Source organism: Scyliorhinus torazame, chromosome 2 (assembly GCF_047496885.1).
Source record: "Scyliorhinus torazame isolate Kashiwa2021f chromosome 2, sScyTor2.1, whole genome shotgun sequence".
Lineage (NCBI taxonomy): Eukaryota > Metazoa > Chordata > Chondrichthyes > Carcharhiniformes > Scyliorhinidae > Scyliorhinus > Scyliorhinus torazame.
Genome location: NC_092708.1, coordinates 229020691 through 229039618, shown reverse-complemented (window position 1 = coordinate 229039618; position 18928 = coordinate 229020691). Strand labels below are relative to the sequence as shown.

The 18928-nt window shown below is 45.0% G+C and overlaps 1 protein-coding gene across 14 annotated transcripts in view; it reads left to right on the top strand.

Annotated features, from left to right (window-relative positions):
• meis2a (Meis homeobox 2a) overlaps positions 1-18928 on the top strand; it is a 163608-nt gene that overhangs the window by 93652 nt on the left and 51028 nt on the right. For all 14 annotated transcript variants that reach the window (XM_072484644.1, XM_072484621.1, XM_072484654.1 and 11 more), the window contains one exon: positions 11828-11904. In XM_072484644.1, the coding sequence (XP_072340745.1) occupies positions 11828-11904 (77 nt within the window). The remainder of the gene's footprint in view (positions 1-11827; positions 11905-18928) is intronic.

Genomic DNA, 18928 nt, shown 5'->3' with positions numbered 1-18928 from the left:
GGGGCCTCAGAGATCGGGATCATTTAAAAACGGCGTCCCGATCTCGCTACAATGGGGAGTTCCGGCGAGCGTAGCTCCCGGCTGTATAAAACGGGGCTATGCAGCCATGGACGCGCGTTCCTTATTCAGGTGCTTTATTCATTGCGAGTCGTGTTGAATAGCCATATGTTGCTCGGCACTCCGACTTCGGCAGGGGCTGGGGGGAATGGAGGGGGGCGGTCTGGGGGGGTTACAGTGGGTTACTATTTGGCAGGCTGGGTCCGCGCGCGGCCGGCGCCATGTTGTACGGCGCGGTCGCCGCCATGCGCATGCGCGGACACAGACCCGGCATTTCTCCATCTGTATCTGCAGGTAAAGTCAGGGGATTTACATGGCGCAGCTGCTAACCCCCACCAGGCGGAGCATCGGTGCCGCGGCGATGTCGACGCTTTGGTCATAAGACCAGACACATGTTCCGGCCATAGTCTCAAAACCGGAGAATCCAGCCCGGAGTGTTCCCGCTGCAGAGACCAGCAGAAAAACACGCCAAATCTTTTGGCCCCAACCTCATTAATTATGCAACTGGGTGTCTTACACCGTATTCAGTGGCAAGGCAGACTTGGATGGCACACAGTCTGCCGCCATGCCCCTGTGCCATATTGAAACGGTGCCCAACATCACTGACCAACTATCGAAGAGAGAAGATGCACCTCCTGAGAATAAAAATGGATCTCCAGGTACATTCTGAGGCTGGAAGATAGACCCCCTCCAGGACACCAAATCTTGAAGATTCACCGCAGATGCTCCCCCTGACCCACTGCTGTCAGTTGCAGGTTTGCGGGAGGCGTCGATCCTAAACACCCAGGCATTGTTCAAATGAGTTCCGGCATCTGCACGCCAGTTTGTACGAATGTGTTTCACATTCGTGAGTTTGTCTGCAAGTATCACTGAGAATCTGGCGTTATGGGGGGGACAGGCCTTCATCTGCATACCATTAAATGAGATTTAAATGAGGTTCGTCCAGTCTCTGGCGCTTTTTCCAACCCGCCATGGCAGGCAACAACTCAAGATCCCGCTGTAAATTCACATAGGCGTGAAACCGACTTTTGCCCCTCCTGCCATCAAAAATACCGGTGAGGGTTTGGGAGAAACCCGCCCACAGTGGCTGGAATTGTTCTGTTGCTAATTTCTGACTACTTTAATGTCAATAAGCTTCGGATTCATTACCAGAGAGAAGTACCATAGCTTATACTTTCCAGCTAGTGTTATGTGCCAAGTATTTAAAACAGTTGCTGTAATAATTTGCTTCTTATACTCCTGAAGTTTACAGTGAGCATTATACTGCCCTGGTTCCTGGTCACACTCACCTGTGACTCCAAGGCTTTCAAATTCTGGTTCCTCCATTATATTTTCCACATTCACCAACAATTCTGTCTACAGATTTTTAATATTGAACCAAGGCGTCTCTCACTTGTTCCTGCCGCACAGTGGGTGGAATTTTTTACTCCGAGCCATTGAATTCCTACAGGGCAGAAGGGGGCCATTCAGGCGAGTCTGCACCAACCCTCAAAAAGAGCACCTTAACAAGGCCCACACCCCTACCCTAGCCTAACCTGCACATCTTTGGACTGTGGGAGGAAACCGGAGCACCCGGAGGGAACTCACTCAGACACAGGGTGCTGGATTCTATGATCCTGAGGCTAAGTGTTGACGCTGTCGAAAATACCATCGCGTTTCTGGACAGCGTCAACACGGCCTCGGGATCAGAGATTCTGGCCCCTACAGGGGGCCAGCACGGCACTGGAGCAATCCACGCCGCTCCAGCTGCTGATCCTGGCGTGAACTGGGCGCCGCGGGGTCCGTACATGCGCAGTGGCACTGGCGCCAATGCGCGCATGCGCAGTGGCTCCCTTATCCGCGCTGGCCCCGACGCAACAAGGCGCAGGGCTACAGGGGCCGACGCGGAAGAAAGGAGGCCCCCAGCCAGGGAGGCCGGCCCGCCGATCGGTGGGACCCGATCGTAGGCCAAGCCACATCGGAAGCCCTGCCCGGGGTCGGACCCCCCCCCCCCCCCCCCCCCCCACACCCCCCCCCCCCCCCAACATGCCGCGCCAGGACCCTTTCACGCCGAGGTCCCGCCGGCTGAGAGCAGGTGTGAACAGCACCAGCGGAACTTGGGTTTTTTACGACGGCGCTCGGCCCATCAAGTTGAGGCAGCGTGGCGCGATTCGCGCCAGTCGCAGGGATTCTCCGACCCAGCCCGGGCTGAGAGAATCCCGCCCCTTGTGAACATGCAAACTCCACACAGATAGTCACCCAAGGCAGGAATTGAACGCTGGTAACATAGAACATAACAGCGCAGTACAGGCCCTTCGGCCCTCGATGTTGCGCCGACCGGTGAAACCACTCTAAAGCCCATCTACACTATTCCCTTATCGTCCATATGTCTATCCAATGACCATTTGAATGCCCTTAGTGTTGGTGAGTCCACTACTGTTGCTCTCTGGTGCTGTGAGGCAACAGTGCTAATCGCTGTGCCATCATGCCGTCCATAGAGTTGGCTGAGGCGAGAAAACTAATGTGTAGCTCTCCAGCTGCACAGGCAAGATTTCTCTCCAGGTTCTATGGCATTCCGTGCATAGGGAATCCGGGAAAGTGGCTTTCGCCACTATGCACTGAAAAGAATACTCCCCCCACCCCTGAGATACAGGACGCCCCCCCGCCCCCCCAAACCGACAAGCACCAGGTTAACCCCCCCACACACACATACTCCCCACCCCATGGAGCTACTCCAGGTTGGCACTATCAGGGGTCACTGTCAGGGCACTGCCCAGGCATGTCCCTCACCCCACAAAGGTTAATACTGGACTGGTCAGTATTAAAAAACTCTGCGACCAGCCTGAACGAGTACGCCACAACAGTAATTGACTTCATTAGTAAGTCTGTAGAAGACTGTGTGCCAAGGAAGCAAATCCACGTATTCCCCAACCGGAAACCCTGGATGAACAGGGATATCCACTGCTTCCTAAAGTCTAGGTCTGAGGCGTTCAAGTCAGGTGACCCTGACCTATACATGAAAGCCAGATATGATCTAAGGAAATCCATCAAAGATGCCAAAAGACAGTACCGGATCAACACATTCTATGCCCGCTTTGAGCAAGAGGTCAGCGAGAGCGCGCCCTCCACCCTAGAAGCCTCGGGTGAACTTGTATCCAAGGTCACCACTGCAGACGTCAGAGCAGCCTTCTCGAAGGTCAACCCACGGAAAGCCGCTGGCCCGGGTGGCGTACCCGGACGAGCACTCAGATCCTGTGCGGATCAGCCGGCGGGGGTATTCGCAGACATCTTCAACCTTTCTTTACAACAATCTGGGGTCCCTATCTGCCTCAAGAAGATGACCATCATCCCTGTACCAAAGAAAAGCCAAGCAGCGTGCCTTAATGACTACCGTCCAGTGGCTCTTACATCCATCATTAGGAAGTGCTTCGAAAGGTTAGTCATGGCACGAATCAACTCCAGCCTCCCGGATTGCCTTGATCCACTACAGTTCGCCTACCGCTGCAACAGGTCCACAGCAGACGCCAGCTGCCTGGCCCGGCACTCAACACTGGAACACCTAGATAACAAAGACACCTATGTCAGACTCCTATTTATTGATTACAGCTCAGCCTTCAACACTATTATTCCGACGAAACTCATCTCCAAACTCCGTGGCCTGGGCATTGGCTCCTCCCTCTGTGACTGGATCCTGAACTTCCTACTCCACAGACCGCAATCAGTAAGGATATGCAACAACACTTCCTCCACGATCATCCTCAACACCGGTGCCCCAAAAGGCTGTGTCCTCAGCCCCCTACTGTACTCCTTATACACCTATGACTGTGTGGCTAAATTCCCCTCCAACTCGATTCTTAAATTTGCTGATGACACCACCGTAGTGGGTCGGATTTCAAACAATGGCGAGACAGAGTACAGGAATGAGATAAAGAATCTGGTGAACTGGTGCGACGACAATAATCTCTCCCTCAATGTCAACAAAACGAAGGAGATTGTCATTGACTTCAGGAAGCGTAGAGGAGAACATGCCCCTGTCTACATCAATGGGAACGAAGTAGGAAGGGTCGAGAGCTTCAAGTTTTTAGGTGTCCAGATTACCAACAAACTGTCCTGGTCTCTCCATGCCGACAATATCGTTAAGAAAGCCCACCAATGACTCTACTTTCTCAGAAGACTAAGGAAATTTGGCATGTCAGCTACGACTCTCACCAACTTTTACAGATGCACCTTTGAAAGCATTCTTTCTGGTTGTATCACAGCTTCGTATGGTTCCTGCTCTGCCCAAGGCCGCAGGAAACTACAAAAGGTTGTGAATGTAGCTCAGTCCATCATGCAAACCAGTCTCCCATCCATTGACTCTATCTATAATTCCCGCTGCCTCGGAAAGGCAACCAGCATAATTAAGGACACCACGCACCCCGGACATACTCTCTTCCAGCTTCTTCCGTCAGGAAAAAGATACAAAAGTTTGAGGTCGCGTACCAACCGACTTAAGAACAGCTTCTTCCCTGCTGCCATCAGACTTTCGAATGGACCTACCTCGTATTAAGTTGATCTTTTCTCTACATCCCAGTTAGGACTAACATTACATTCTGTAGTCTCTCCTTCCTTCCCTATGTATGGTATGCGTTGTCTGTATAGCATGCAAGAAACAATACTTCTCATTGTATACTAATACATGTGACAGTAATAAATCAAATCAAATTATACTTATCTTTGCACCAGAAGTTTCCACGCGACTACTTTATATTTTTCAAAAGCAGTTGGAAACCTCGCTGATGTCACGTCGGTGAGGGGGAGATTCTTAATGTGGGAGGAACACATGGCAGGGAAGCCGCTTAAGTGTGTTTAAATTAATTAAAATGTATTTAATTGAAGGTGGGATCCTCAATATGTCAATGGTGAGAGGCACGGAAAATCAGAGAATGAGATCTCACCACCAAAATTCTTGTTTCAGCGGTCTTGCGATATTGTCCGTCGATAGGGCCATTTTCACCCACAGTGAAAGCCAACAAAAAATCCCGGCCAGTCTTTCTGAACTGGGGCAAAATTCTCCGGTATCGGCGCGATGTCCGCCGACCGGCGCCAAAAACGACGCAAATCGGTCTGGCATCGCGCCGCCTCAAAGGTGCGGAATCCTCCGCCCCTTGACCGGCCGAGCCCTCACCTTGAGGGGCTATGCCCGAACCGGACTGATTTCCGCCCCGCCAGCTGGCAGAAAAGGCCTTTGGTGCCCCGCCAGCTGGCACGGAAATGACATTGCCGGGCGGCGCATGCGCGGGAGCGTTAGCGGCCGTTCACGGCATCCCCGCGCATGCGCTGTGGAGGGAGTCTTCCGCCTCTGCCATGGTGGAGACCGTGGCGAAGGTGGAAGGAAAAGAGTGCCTCCACGGCACAGGCCCGCCCGCGGATCGGTGGGCCCCGATTGTGGGCCAGGCCACAGTGGGGGCACCCCCCGGGGCCAGATTGCCCCGCGCCCCCCCCCCCCAGGACCCCGGAGCCCGCCCGCGCCGCCTTGTCCCACCGGTAAGAGAGGTGGTTTAATCCACGCCGGCAGGACAGGCATTCTAGCAGCGGGACTTCGGCCCATCCGGGCCGGAGAATCGCGGGGGGGTCGGAGAATCTCGCCCTGATCTCTTTCACTTTTCTCTCTTTCTATCTTTCATCCCAATTTCTTCTCCTTATCACCATGCTTCCACCTTTCATACTTACCCACACCTCTCTCCTTCTGGTCCCTATCTAACCCGCCCACTCCTAAACCAATTAAACAACACATTAAGTCAGTGCTATTCCCAGCAATTGGGTAAAATTCATTTTTGCCACCTTGGCACCTCTGAAATTGCAGGATTTTTAGATTATACATTCCAGGGCTCAGACTAATGGTTGGAAATCATATTGTCAATAAATAAGTAGTTTATCTGCAAATTCCTGTTGGATTTCACTTATTTCAAAGAGACAGAAATATTTCAAAATTGGAATGGTCCACCTTTGGCAAATATTTTTCTAGCTCAAATTAGATTGAACACCGATCCTGATCCTTTATTATTTCAATGAGGCCACTTGCTATGAATTTATTGTAAATATTTAACAAATTGATCCTTGTTGATTGGCTTGTAAATATTTATGCAAAAATTACCAAAGTAGGTTTTGTTACCATTGTTCATGTCAGTGGTACAGATATTAGTGCAGTTATGTCATGAACTAGAGATTCCATTTAAACCAGCGGTGGCACGACCCATCTGGGTTCTGAGTGTGGCCCCCAAGACATTTTGTTGATTGTTGCCCATGCACAGGGATGCGATTACCCACTGATCTCAGTCCACGCAGTTTTTTTCCTACCGGTATGACTGAAGTGATCCGCACGTAAAGCGAGGGCAAGTGAGGTGTGCACTGATCGCTCACAACATTGACTGTGAGAGTTGTGCACTCCATCTGCTTCCAAAGTGTAAATATTTATTTTCTTTTTACCGTTTGAAGTGGATGACAGTTCTATTAATGTATCTCGCTGGGCCCGCAACATGTTTTTAGGGGAAACACGGTAGCTCAGTGGGTAGCACTTGTTGCTTCACAGCTCCAAGGTCACAGGTTCAATTCCCGCTTAGGTCACTGTCTGTGTGAAATCTTCACATTCTCCCCGTGTCTGTGTGGGCTTCCTCTGGGTGCTCCGGTTTCCTCCCACAAGTCCCGAAAAACATCCTCTTAGGTGAATTGGACATTCTAAATTCTCCCTCTGTGTACCCGAACAGGTGCTGGAATGTGACGACTGGGGGCTTTTCACAGTAACTTCATTGAGTGTTAATGTAAGCCTACTTGTGACAATATAGATTATTATTATAATTAATTATGCAATTATATAACACCTTATGTAATATTTGGTGTGTATTAAATATATTCAATCTTATCTATGGGGTCACGGTTAGTGAACAAGTCTGATTTCAATTTTGTGGCACTGAAATGAAGGAGGGCCTCTCACACGGTCCACTCACTAGCCTAGGTTGCCCATTACTTAATTAGACTCTCTTAAATTACATAAAATAGAAACAGACCATTCAGCCCAAGTATTCTATTCCAGTATTTATGCTCAATATGTCACATTATTGTTGCCATAACCAACAACAACTTGCACTGACATAGCACCTTTGATGTAGAAAAATGATCCAAGGACAGCATGGTAGTGCAGTGGTTTGCACTGGCGGTGAGGTCCCAGGTTCGATCCCGGACCCGGGTCACTGTCTGTGTGGAGTTTGCACGTTCTCCCCGTGTCTGCAAGGGTCTCACCCCCACAACTCAAAAGATGTGCAGGGTAGGTGGATTGGCCACACTAAATTGCCGCTTAATTGGAAAAAAAAAATTGGATACTCTAAATTTATTTAAAAAAAAGAAAAGTGATCCGAAGTACATCAGAGATTTAAAATCGCGCCGATATTCATGGGTTTCACCTCTCCTTCTCCCGCCCCATCAGCCCACCAATGATTTAATCACTTGCACTTCATGTATTTCTTCAATAAAAAGGATGGGGTCTATATAAAGTGCTGGTGTGAGGGGTGGCACGGTGACGCAGTGGTTAGCACTGCTGCCTCACGGCGTCAAAGACCCAGGTTCAATCCCAGCCCCAGGTCACTGTCCGTGTGGAGTTTGCACACTCTCCCCGTGTCTGCGTGGGTCTCACCCCCACAACCCAAAGATGTGCAGGGTAGGTGGATTGGCCACGCTTAATTGCCCCTTAATTGGAAAAAAATAATTGGGTACTCTAAATTTAAGAAAACAAAATTTTAAAAAAATGCTGGTGTGCTATCGTGCGAGAGGCCTAAACTTGCAAAGGGTAAGAGGCAAGAGTGCAGGTTTTTCGTGAAGTTGAATACTCCCGATTATGCCTCAGGCCAATACCCGATTAAAAAAATAAATCCAAACTTTGTGAGTTGCAGTCAGATGTTGGGATATAATCCTATGGTCATCTAGTTTGGAAAACAGGTCTATTCCTTCACTAGTTTCCATAATTAGTCAAGCAGTTTTCATAGAATTTACAGTGCAGAAGGAAGCCATTCCGCCCATCGAGTCTGCACCGGCTCTTGGAAAGAGCAACCTACCCAAGGTCCACACCTCCACCCTATCCCAATAACCCAGCAACCCCACCCAACACTATGGGCAATTTTGGACACTAAGGGCAATTTAGCATAGCCAATCCACCTAACCTGCACATCTTTGGACTGTGGGCTAGGTGGAACATTATACTTGTGTCCAGTAGGTGTTTTTAGAAGGGACATTTTGTTTTCTTTCAATAAGTTGAAAGAAAGTTGAGAACGACTTCATCTTCATCCAAGATGCCATCATAATGATGCATAATGATTTTGATCCTTTATGTTGACAATCCATTGTTCTGTTGTGCTCTGTATTTGATGTGCTGTAAGCAGAGGTTTCTGATGAAGCGCCTTGTAACCACTGACTTGAGATAATTCATGTGGAAACCACTCCTCTATTTGTGGTTACTGCAGGTTTTTCTATGAAATTAAGATAAGTGGATTCCTTGTGTGCATGACTTGTAAACAAAAATAATGAACCCACTTTCTAGGAAAAGGCTTGATCTACAGTCAGTATGAAAACAAATCAAGCTGCAACACAGGAGTAAAATGGCCTTCTCTAGATAAAGTTTGCTGTGTCAGTGTTTATCCTGTTTTACTGTCTATGCAGTAGGAATGCTGAAATCACATCTCCTCCATTCACAGCCAGGAACCAGTGTTTGCTGTGTTCTGCTGGCATGTAATAACTCGATCTGCTCCATGCAGACAAAATATATTAAAAGTATGGAAGAGTGAAGTTTGTGCCCCAGGGAGAAGGAGAGATAATGCATTGAAATTGTTCAGAGGTAGTTAGATGCCTAATGGTCTAATATGTGAGCTATGTGAGGTCCACTGTCTGACTCTCATAAATTCTGGCTACACTGATCCAGTAATTTAGGGTACAGGATGGAACTGTCATCTCCAGTCATCAGTGCTTGGGATCTATGATGCTCGTTCTTTCTGTTGAGTGTTTTCTTTAAATCAGTTTTGTTTAAAGTGAGGAGCAGTAGGTGGTTTAAACTTTCCTTTGCTCCTGTGGATAATATTCACCGTAGCAATTTTTTTCACATTTGTGCAAGGCATTTTTAATACAGAGAGTTTTTGGGGAGCCACATAAAAAGGGCACAAAATGGTGCAGTATTTTAACTGTGATTGTAATGGACAGTTAAAGTTACACCCACCATTTGTACTGTCGTTGCCCTGGTGAATTTGCTACTTATGCTGAATTGGCAGTTTCTGCAAAATTGGCAGAGTTCCACCACACATTTGGTATTGGTGTGGTACACCACATGAACATCAAACATGCAGAATAACTAGGGCACAAGGTATGTGGTTGGAATCGTTTATGTAGATCATCTCCAGCTATGTTTACATTTGAAGATATTGCTAAATAAAGCATATTGTCCTGTACAATAAAACACATTTCAATATTGCCTGTTAAAACTGTAACTGATAAAGTCCTGCGTTCTGTAAACCTCCAAAATCAGAAAAGTCCAGCATTTAATTAATGCTTTGTGTACACTTTTCAAATTCTTACAGCAAAAAGTTTCTACTGTTTTTGAAAATAAGGAAACCTCAGTGCAAGAGCTTTGTTAGAAACTATGCTTTCCTGTGTGTGCTGGGGTTTGTTTGATTTATCTGATTTGCTCTGTTGAAATTCGCTAGTTTACAATGTGTGCACGAGCCATTAAATTGATGTTGATGTTTATTCAGAGGACTTGCTGATTGAGTGCACGATGCAATTTCTACAAATTTATGACAGGGTAGTACAAGTAATTTAGAGAATGTTACCAAGATTCAGTGAAAATTTCACTTGCGTTGAAGCTACACATTAAGACAATAACTGGGCACTTGAATCTCCCCATATTATACATGCATGAATACACTAGGAAATGACAAAACTTCACCTTAACCTCGCACATCGGTATTGATAGATTTCAGTATGAGGCCTGAGACGTATCATCTCAAAATATGCCAGGCTACCGGCTCAACTTGGAAGGCAACTTGATAATAACGTTTCTCTAGAACCTTGCACCAATTCAGTGAACATAAATTAATGGTGTAGCAAACAGGCGCCTGGCTGGAATCCAGGCAAAAACAGGAGAGAAGCCAGCTATTGTTGAGGGGGCAGCACTGTATTCTATGGGGGAGCCCTGTTCACAATAGCACTACATAGCTACTGGGTTTTGAGCGTGGCCTTTGAAGTGTATGAAATGATAACTGTTTTATTTCTCCAGAAACAATCATGAAGGCCTTTCACTGGAGCTTCCATAATTGTTATTCTGTAGCCTGTAAGCACTGTTGAGGCAGCAAAGCAAGTGAAGCCATTTGCTGCAATCTGAATGCCTGTACTCACTCTCCATGTTTAGTAGTACAAGTCTGTGAGGCTAAGTGAGTCATACAGCATTCCTGCCTGTTTTGGCTGTTGTCAGGAAATAGTACCACTTAGATCCACATACAGTGCAGCATACATTGACTAAGCCAGTTGAGAGTTAAAATAATTAAGCTATACAGTAGACTGTATTCATTGTTAAATCTTTGGCAGTTATTATTGACCACAATACTAAGAGGCAGAGTGTTAAGTTTGTAGTGGGTAAGATGAAAATTAATATCTAGTTAAAATGTACATACTGTGTAGCTACCATTTCACACCTCTGAGAGCTTCATCAGTGCAGAGTGGTTTCAGGACAGCCAAACCTATGACCTGTGTCCTTAATTCACCACAGTCTGGTTCCACAGTGATGAAGTGATCCATCATCATTGTTACTATATTCTAGCATGTATTCCACTGGGAAACCTCAATTGCTACAGGATGGCTGTGCCAGAAAATGAATGAGTTAGAGATTTCAAATGGCCATATACATAGCATAACTTCATCACCTGAAGGTGTGTTGTTTTTTCCTACAATAGTTAGTTTTGGTTTTACACTGACATCTTATTGTCATCTTTACTGAAATACTGGCTTCAACCCAGATGCAGCTAATATTGACAGCCAACGTAGAAAAAGTAAATACATATCTTGGTGATATATGGTAAATAATATGTTTGGGGCGACAGTGCTGAGCCACTTGAAATATACTGAGGAATTATTCTACAACGTGTATATAAGCCATTTGAAATGATCATTTAGGCCTTTTGATTTCACCCACAGCTCTTCCTGATGAAACATCCTTTTTGTTTGTCTAAACCATTAATTATCTTCATTACTGAGTAGAAAATAAAGGACAATTACATTGTTTGGATGAATTCTGGTGTTAGGAAGCGTATTTATCACAGTGGCATAGTGCAGCACCTGACAGCAGACGATTGATGACCAAGTGTAGTCCAAGTGGATAAGGCAGCCTTATGCAATGCAAATTACCAACTGTGAATTCAGATTCATCCCTATTCATTTCTTTTGCCTCTGCTGAAAACTATTAATGGTTTAGTATTAGCAAGGGGTCATTACTAATATGGACAGGGTAAGATGAGGAAAGCCTCCTGCAATTACAGAGCTTTCAAAGGGCTAGAGGCCATTCCAAAAAAATGTCAACACCCAGCAATCAAAATAACTTATTTCGTTTTTCGGGACCAAAAATCCATATTAGGTTAGCATTACTTTATTTTTCCTTGTTGAAGGTATTATTTTTAAAAATGAAGCAGCAGTCTTCTATCGTTAGACTGAATTTAATCACTGTCAACTCTTGTTTCATGGCTCTCAACATCTCTTGATTGATATTTATGTTTTTGTGCAGCACCCGTACCCTTCAGAAGAGCAGAAGAAACAGTTAGCTCAAGACACGGGACTCACAATCCTACAAGTGAACAACTGGTGAGTGAATTATCTCTGCCTTTTATTACCCTGGTACCTCTCTTTGATTTGTAACTAACCCCATCTTTTTTGAAATGACAAACTATTTCAAACGCAAACATACAACTTCAGCTCTATGCTGGACTCGTGCTCTTGTCTCGGTTTAAAATGCAGTAGCGTTTGGAATAGGATATTGATGTTCCTTTTTGATTATTTTTTTAAAAACCATATACTTTTCCCCCATTTTAAACGTGTAATGTAATGGATTACCGTCACCGTAGTCATACTAGCTGTCCCTTTGTAGATGGCTTAGTGCATAACTTTGAATGATGGGGGTGGCGGGGTGGGGGTAGCAAGGGAAATGTGGAGGTTGGATTAAATAAAATGATCACAGTACCAAAGAAATGATACAGGAATTACTTATCAAAATACTGGCCCGAGCTTTATCTGCAGCTTAATTTTGTTCAGTACATTCTCGGGTGATGTTCAGATTAATTGAACTGACAGTTTCCTTTCAAAATTCAGGGAAGGTATTTGCACGGATTTCAGGTCTTATACAAACTTAATTACATGGAACCCCATTTTATCATTATAATTCCATGTAGCAGAGGTTGTATTTACAAATGAGAAGACTTTCCTTTTATTCGCAGCTTTCCTTAATATATTTATCAAAGCAGGTTCATTTACAAAGTGCTCTATCTGTGGGATACAGGCAGGCAGACATTAACGAAGCTTTTAGCTTTATCGGACTCTGCGCCTGATGAGCAAACCTGAGGGTCAATTGATTTTGTGGTTCTGTGATTCATTTTTTTTCTCATTTTTCTAGGATCACAATGAGAGACATGCCTGGAGAATTAGCCAGTTTGTCTGCCTTATCTGTCAGGCAATTTTTTTTTTCCTAGGGAAGTCAAGCTACTTAAATTGGCCACAGGAACTGCTGTTATCTGACTTTAATGCACCCTATAGTGTGGATAGCATTTCAATTACACTAGTAACCAAAGCTTAGCCACGGCCTTTTCATGCTAGTACTATGTAGAGGCAATGTGCCTAGCTACAGAGCAGAAAATTGAGTTGCTTAGCTTCTGACAGGGTGACTTATGCAGAAATAAACTGCTGTACTGAAGATCAAAAAAAATATGGAATTGTTTTACATTTTAAAAAATCATCTTTCATAAAATCCAACGATTATGTTTGAAATGGTTTCATGAATGCACTGTTCTAGAGCTGTTGGTTCCATTAAGTGTTTTAATTTTGCCAGTTTATATTATGTTGGATATGATACATTTTGTACTAAATTAATAATTCAGTATATCCTAAAGAACTGGCAATGTTAAGAGCTCAGCTACTCAAACATTAAAGGTTCCGTGTTTATCAGCTGACATTGTCATTTTTGAACAGAAACCTGGACATACAGCAGTTTGTATAGGTTGGCAAGCGGAATGTCAAAGGTGATGCAAAGGTCTACATTGTAAACATTGGACAGGTTATTTCATGCACTTGACCATATTCTGAATAGATGCCACAGAAGTATAGGGAGCACACAGTTTCTTTAAAAACAATTAGAAAGGCTGCTAAATAATACACGTGAATTAAATTCATGTTTACCAAGCTGAAGGGTATTTTGCAGAAGTGCTGTAATTAATTTGAACAGCTTCCTTTTTTCATATCGGCAAATTAATGGCCGGTGACAGTGGACTAAAGCAGTCACTTCTAGTTTCCAGCCGCCACATGAAAGGAGGTGCTGAATCATTCCTTTGTTTCCACAGTACAATCAAGGCTTGGAGAAGCCACAAGGATGCTGTGTTTTTGATATTAGTAAGTGGCACATCATTCTCACACAGCTGAAACACTAGCTTCAGGATTCCTCGGAGTTTACCTAATGTTCAGTTGTTAGATGCAATGAAAGGATAGCGAGCAATGTTTAGACTGTGCTGGATAAAATGAAGTGAGCAATGTTGTGGAGACTTCTGTACAAAAATGCAGAGGTAAAAGATTGCACTTTACATATAATGAGATGCAGTTTTACCTTATTTATCTTCTGTTTCAGTTCTCAATTTGGAAAGAAAGATTTACTTAATTCTGCATGGTGTGCTCACTTAGGGGAATTCTAGTACTGTATGGGATCTTAAATCACATGATACCTGGATGCTGAGGTTTTACTCTATAGTGTCAAATTACTGTTTCTTTTTGAGTTTATCTGATTGTTGTGAAAACATCTTTAGATTCAATTATGACTCATGGGAAAATATTGTAGTGGTTATATCCAGGCTTTTGGCAAGAATCAGTGTTTAATGGCAATGTGGTGTCAAATTTATCTTATCCTTATATATGATGAATGATGACAGTTACCAAATTTTGCATGCCTGTACAGATTCAGTTTATCTGTACTTAGTGTATAGTCTAAACAGTAAACCATGCAATTGAATTTTTTTAAAAAGCTGGTAATTTAATTTGTCTTCGTTAATGTTAACAGAACTGCTAATGCTCTAAATTGGGCTGTGCAGCATGGCTGCATACGGTACAATGAGATTGGTCTTTCCTGCTAATGCGCATTATGATAGTTTATTTTATGTGTTTACCTGTCAGTAGAATGTGCCTTTTAATTACCTAATATTTGATTTTTTTTTCAAATTCTGCACAAGGTGACAGTGAAGGGGCTTAGATATTGATAATAAACCATAATTTTAAGATTTAATATGATAATTACTCAACAGTTTTCTTTTGAGAGTTAATATATTAAGGACCAGGTTATTAGAAAGCACTTAATATCATAATAAATGTAAAAAGTCCCATTTTATCCCCACAACATATTGCAACAGGGGGTAAGAATCAATAACCATTTTTTTCTAAATCTTTTTTATTCTGTCCCGACAACGGATTCTTCCCATTTTTTCACAAGAATTACATTATCAATTATATAAAAATGAACAATGATTGTTATTACCCAATCATTGTTAAAATATGGCTACCTCTTCAATATTAATAGATTGTTACCAAAAGGATATATCAAATAATTAGCATTGAAAGACGGTAATAAGTAGCTTATTAAAATCCATGGAAAGAATTTCTGACCTTATCGCTCTGAAGAATACATATCACATGACAGAGAAGTCATCTTGCAATATAAGCACCCTCCTTGTGCTCCCTGTTGGATCACCTGCCTATGACATTTAATAAGCTATATGTATGATTTATTGTGTGCCCTTTTGACAAGATCTGAAAACTGAAATGTTATAGTCCTTGCTGGCATCTAGTACTGCTTTCATTATACACTCATCTAATGGAAGTGTTACATTTAGTCAAATGGATTATATGTAGAGCTGTGCAGATCTTGCACATTCCCTGTAGTCATTGTTCAGAGCTTAATAAAATTATTCTATCAATTTGCTATGAGGGGAACACTAGAGTTCAGCGACTTATACCCCAGTGTGTTTAGACTACAATCTGCTACATCTCCAACTTGTGATGATGCAAACAGCACATGGATTCCATTTACTGACATCTTAGCAGTAACTATAGCCAAGTGGGAAGCCAATATATATACGTATAGAGAGAGAGGGATCGGCTACGAAAGGTTGTAACAATTGCCTTAACTCTGCACTAGTGACTTATGTGACCTAAAGTCACTCAGTAAAATTGAAACATTGTGCAGATGAAATGATGGGCCTCATTTTAATAATGTTAATTGACAGCTAATTAGGGGATTGTGTTGTTAGCTTGTTATGCCGAGTCCTCAGGTTAACTCAGTCCTTTCACCACGAAACTGTAGCACTGTTACGAATACCACTTCTAATATTACAGTAATCATTACTTTGAAAAATGGAGTCTTAACAGTAAATTACAAAAAAAGGTCCAGAAATAGCTGCCAATTACTGTTATAATTTCCACCTGAATTGATATAATTAAAGTGTCATTATTCAGAACCTGAAACACCACATCTTAGCCAGGCCAGATGATTAGTATGTTAGTATGTTTCCCTGCACCCCTTGTCAAGCATTGTTGGCCCCAAAATCTTTGCTATATCCTGACAACTGACTGCTCAAGCGCTATCATGTACTCTGTAATTTGATCCATTTGCCATCCAGGGTAAAGCTTCTTCCAATAAATGAAAATGAAAAAAATGATAATCGCTTATTGTCACAAGTAGGCTTCAAATGAAGTTACTGTGAAAAACCCCTAGTCGCCACATTCCGGCGCCTGTTTGGGGAGGCTGGTATGGGAATTGAACCGTGCTGCTGGCCTGCCTTGGTCTGCTTTAAAAGCCAGCTTTTTAGCCCTGTGCTAAACCAGACCCTAGTTTTATAATTTAGCTTTCAATCCATAAAGCTCAGACTCTGCATGCGTGCGCGCACACATATACACACAATACACGTAAATATATCAGCACAAGAATCAACGGTTAAGTACCACCTTATGCTATATACAGGGGGCGCGATTCAACCAAAACATTTCTATGTCCGGTTTCGGGTGCGTTCAGCAGGATGTTTCTTGGTGCCTGCAGCACCAAGAAAGACAAGGCTATCCAACGGCACTTTGCCGTTTCTTTTGACCTCGGCGAGCAATGTTCTATCGAGGCCACACTTTGGGGCGCCAATTTTAAAGGCAGCCCCGATCATTCCACCCAACGTAGCGACCCCACCGCAACCTCAGAAACCCCCCACTGCACCCAACTTACCTCTTCCAGAGTCTCAAGGCCCCCTCACCCCACCACTTGTGGGCAAGGCACCCCTGGGCCTGACCCCAACACAGGCAACCTGCCATTTTGGCATAAGCAGCCTGGCAATGCCACCCAGGCACCCTGGCAGTGCCAGAGTGATAGTGCCAGGGTGGCGAAAGTATGGTGCCAGGTTAGCAGTGCCAAGGTGCCCAGATGCCAATAGGAGTGCCTGGGTACCACCTGCCCAATGAGGTCTCTGATGGCCTGAGAGACCCCCCCCCCCCCCCCCGCAATGCCGTTACAACTGGTCCATGTTTGTGTAGACCAGTATTGACGCCCTGGCGAGGTCTCCCAGGCACGGCCGGTGAATTCCGGCTCCCGGGAGAATCCCGTGAATGTATATTTAAATGAGCCTAATAGCTAATTTAAATATGTATATCTGGATCTCGCCCAGTGGGAGCAAGATCCAAATCGCAATTTCTCATGAGACTCCGTTAAATCTCATGAGACGTTTTGAGCGTCACAAATCCCGCGACAGGCCTCTCGTGAGATTCAACGGCCTGGTCCCGACATCAAGCCAGGCACAATGAGGCCGTTTGATCACGCCCCAGGTTAGTTTTGAATAGCGAAGTCTGAAAGGCATATTAATCATCTACATTACTATGCTTATGTCCTTACATTCACATTGTGCTTGCACCCAGAACCCCCACCTCACAACCCACTCAAAGGGCTTACTCAAATTGGGGAAACTGATGGGCTTTAATATTAAGGGTGATGGAGGCTTGGCCCCCCGGAACACATCCTCACCGACTCCAGAAGCCCCTATGCCATGTTACACTCTAACCAGTGTTTATTGGCACCAGACAGGACTTCTGCCCCTCAATCAGGAGGAAGGCCCACCCTTGGAAAGCTGTCGCCCCTCCAGGCACAGCGGTGCAGTGGCCGGAAGACGCACTGTAATGAGCTGCCCGGCACTAGTAGGGAATCCTGGGGGTTGCGCGGGGCTGATCTGGGCGGTAGGGGATGGGTGAGGGAAGTCCAGTCACCAGGCCTTTAGGAGAGCCTTCCCCCAGTCAGAAGGCAGCCGCCTATGTTCGATTCTGAGTTTCCTCTTCCGAGCTGTCATTCGCCTGCCAGCCTGAACCCGGAGGGAATCCATTCCATGCAATTTCATGTTCCACTTCCCACCACATTGCGTGCCGGGGTGGGGGACGGGGGGGAGCATAAATTTCTGGCCATGTTGTTGACATTGGACTTCTCCATGAACTGGATTTGATGGCTGCAAATCGGGTGGTCTGCCAACCCACCCCATGCACGGACGTGATGACAATGTGTCAGCAATCCAAAATTATGGAGAGTGGGTTGGAAAATCAAACGCCCAAATATCATTTTGAAATAACCAATTAACAAGCGATCGAGCGTGTAAAAGTGCCAGATGTACTCAATTTTTTGCTGCCCATTCCACCTTATGGGTGCAGGATTGGAAGAGGTTTGTGAGTGTCTTACAGCTGGTATGAGGAGGTGGTATGAGGGTGGAGAGAAAAGGCCTCGAATTGCACCATGGCTGCATATAGCAGCAGAGTCTGGTGGTGAAGGTGGCAGTGTTTGAATGCCTTTTAACTTAATTTGTTTTGACTTTGTTATGAGTTCTTCATAAGAAATAAACAGAGGTTGTGAGAGGGAAGGTGGTCTTTAAATTGATGGCCGTGAGTCACTTTGAGTTCATGGCCTAACCCCTGTCCCGCATGATTTCTGCCTAAGATGCCTGATTGGACATGAAGCTCCCCTTGGCACCGTTAATTGGCCACCTTCCCACTAGGCAGCCGCTAATTGCCCATCCAGCACTTGGTTTGGCACGCTGAGATGGCAGGGGCAAGTGGATCACTCAATTTCTGTTCTGTCTTCCTCACTCTGTTGGAGAGGGTACAATCCAGCTTCATGTTTTTTCCCATGATATAGTATGGTGAATAATCAAGAGGCATCATTCAGGTAGGCAAAGACTGGCTGCGGGATTCTCCGTAAGCGGGATTCTCCATAGGCGGGATCCTCCGCTTCGCCGGCAGCGCACTCACACAGGCGGGTTTCTCAATGGCCTGGGGGAGGCCACAGTGGGAAACCCCATTGATTGGCTGCGGCGGGGGCGCGCCGCTCCGGAAAACGGGGCTGACGGGACGGAGAATCCTGCCCAGGAAATCTCAGGTTTTTTTTAAATTTTAGAGTACCCAATTCATTTTTCCAAATTAAGAGGCAATTTAGCGTGGCCAATCCACCTACCCTGCACATCTTTTGGGTTGTGGGGGCGAAACCCACGTAAACATGGGGAGCAGGTGCAAACTCGACACGGACAGCGACCCAGGGCCGGGATCGGATCTGGGACCTCGGCGCCAT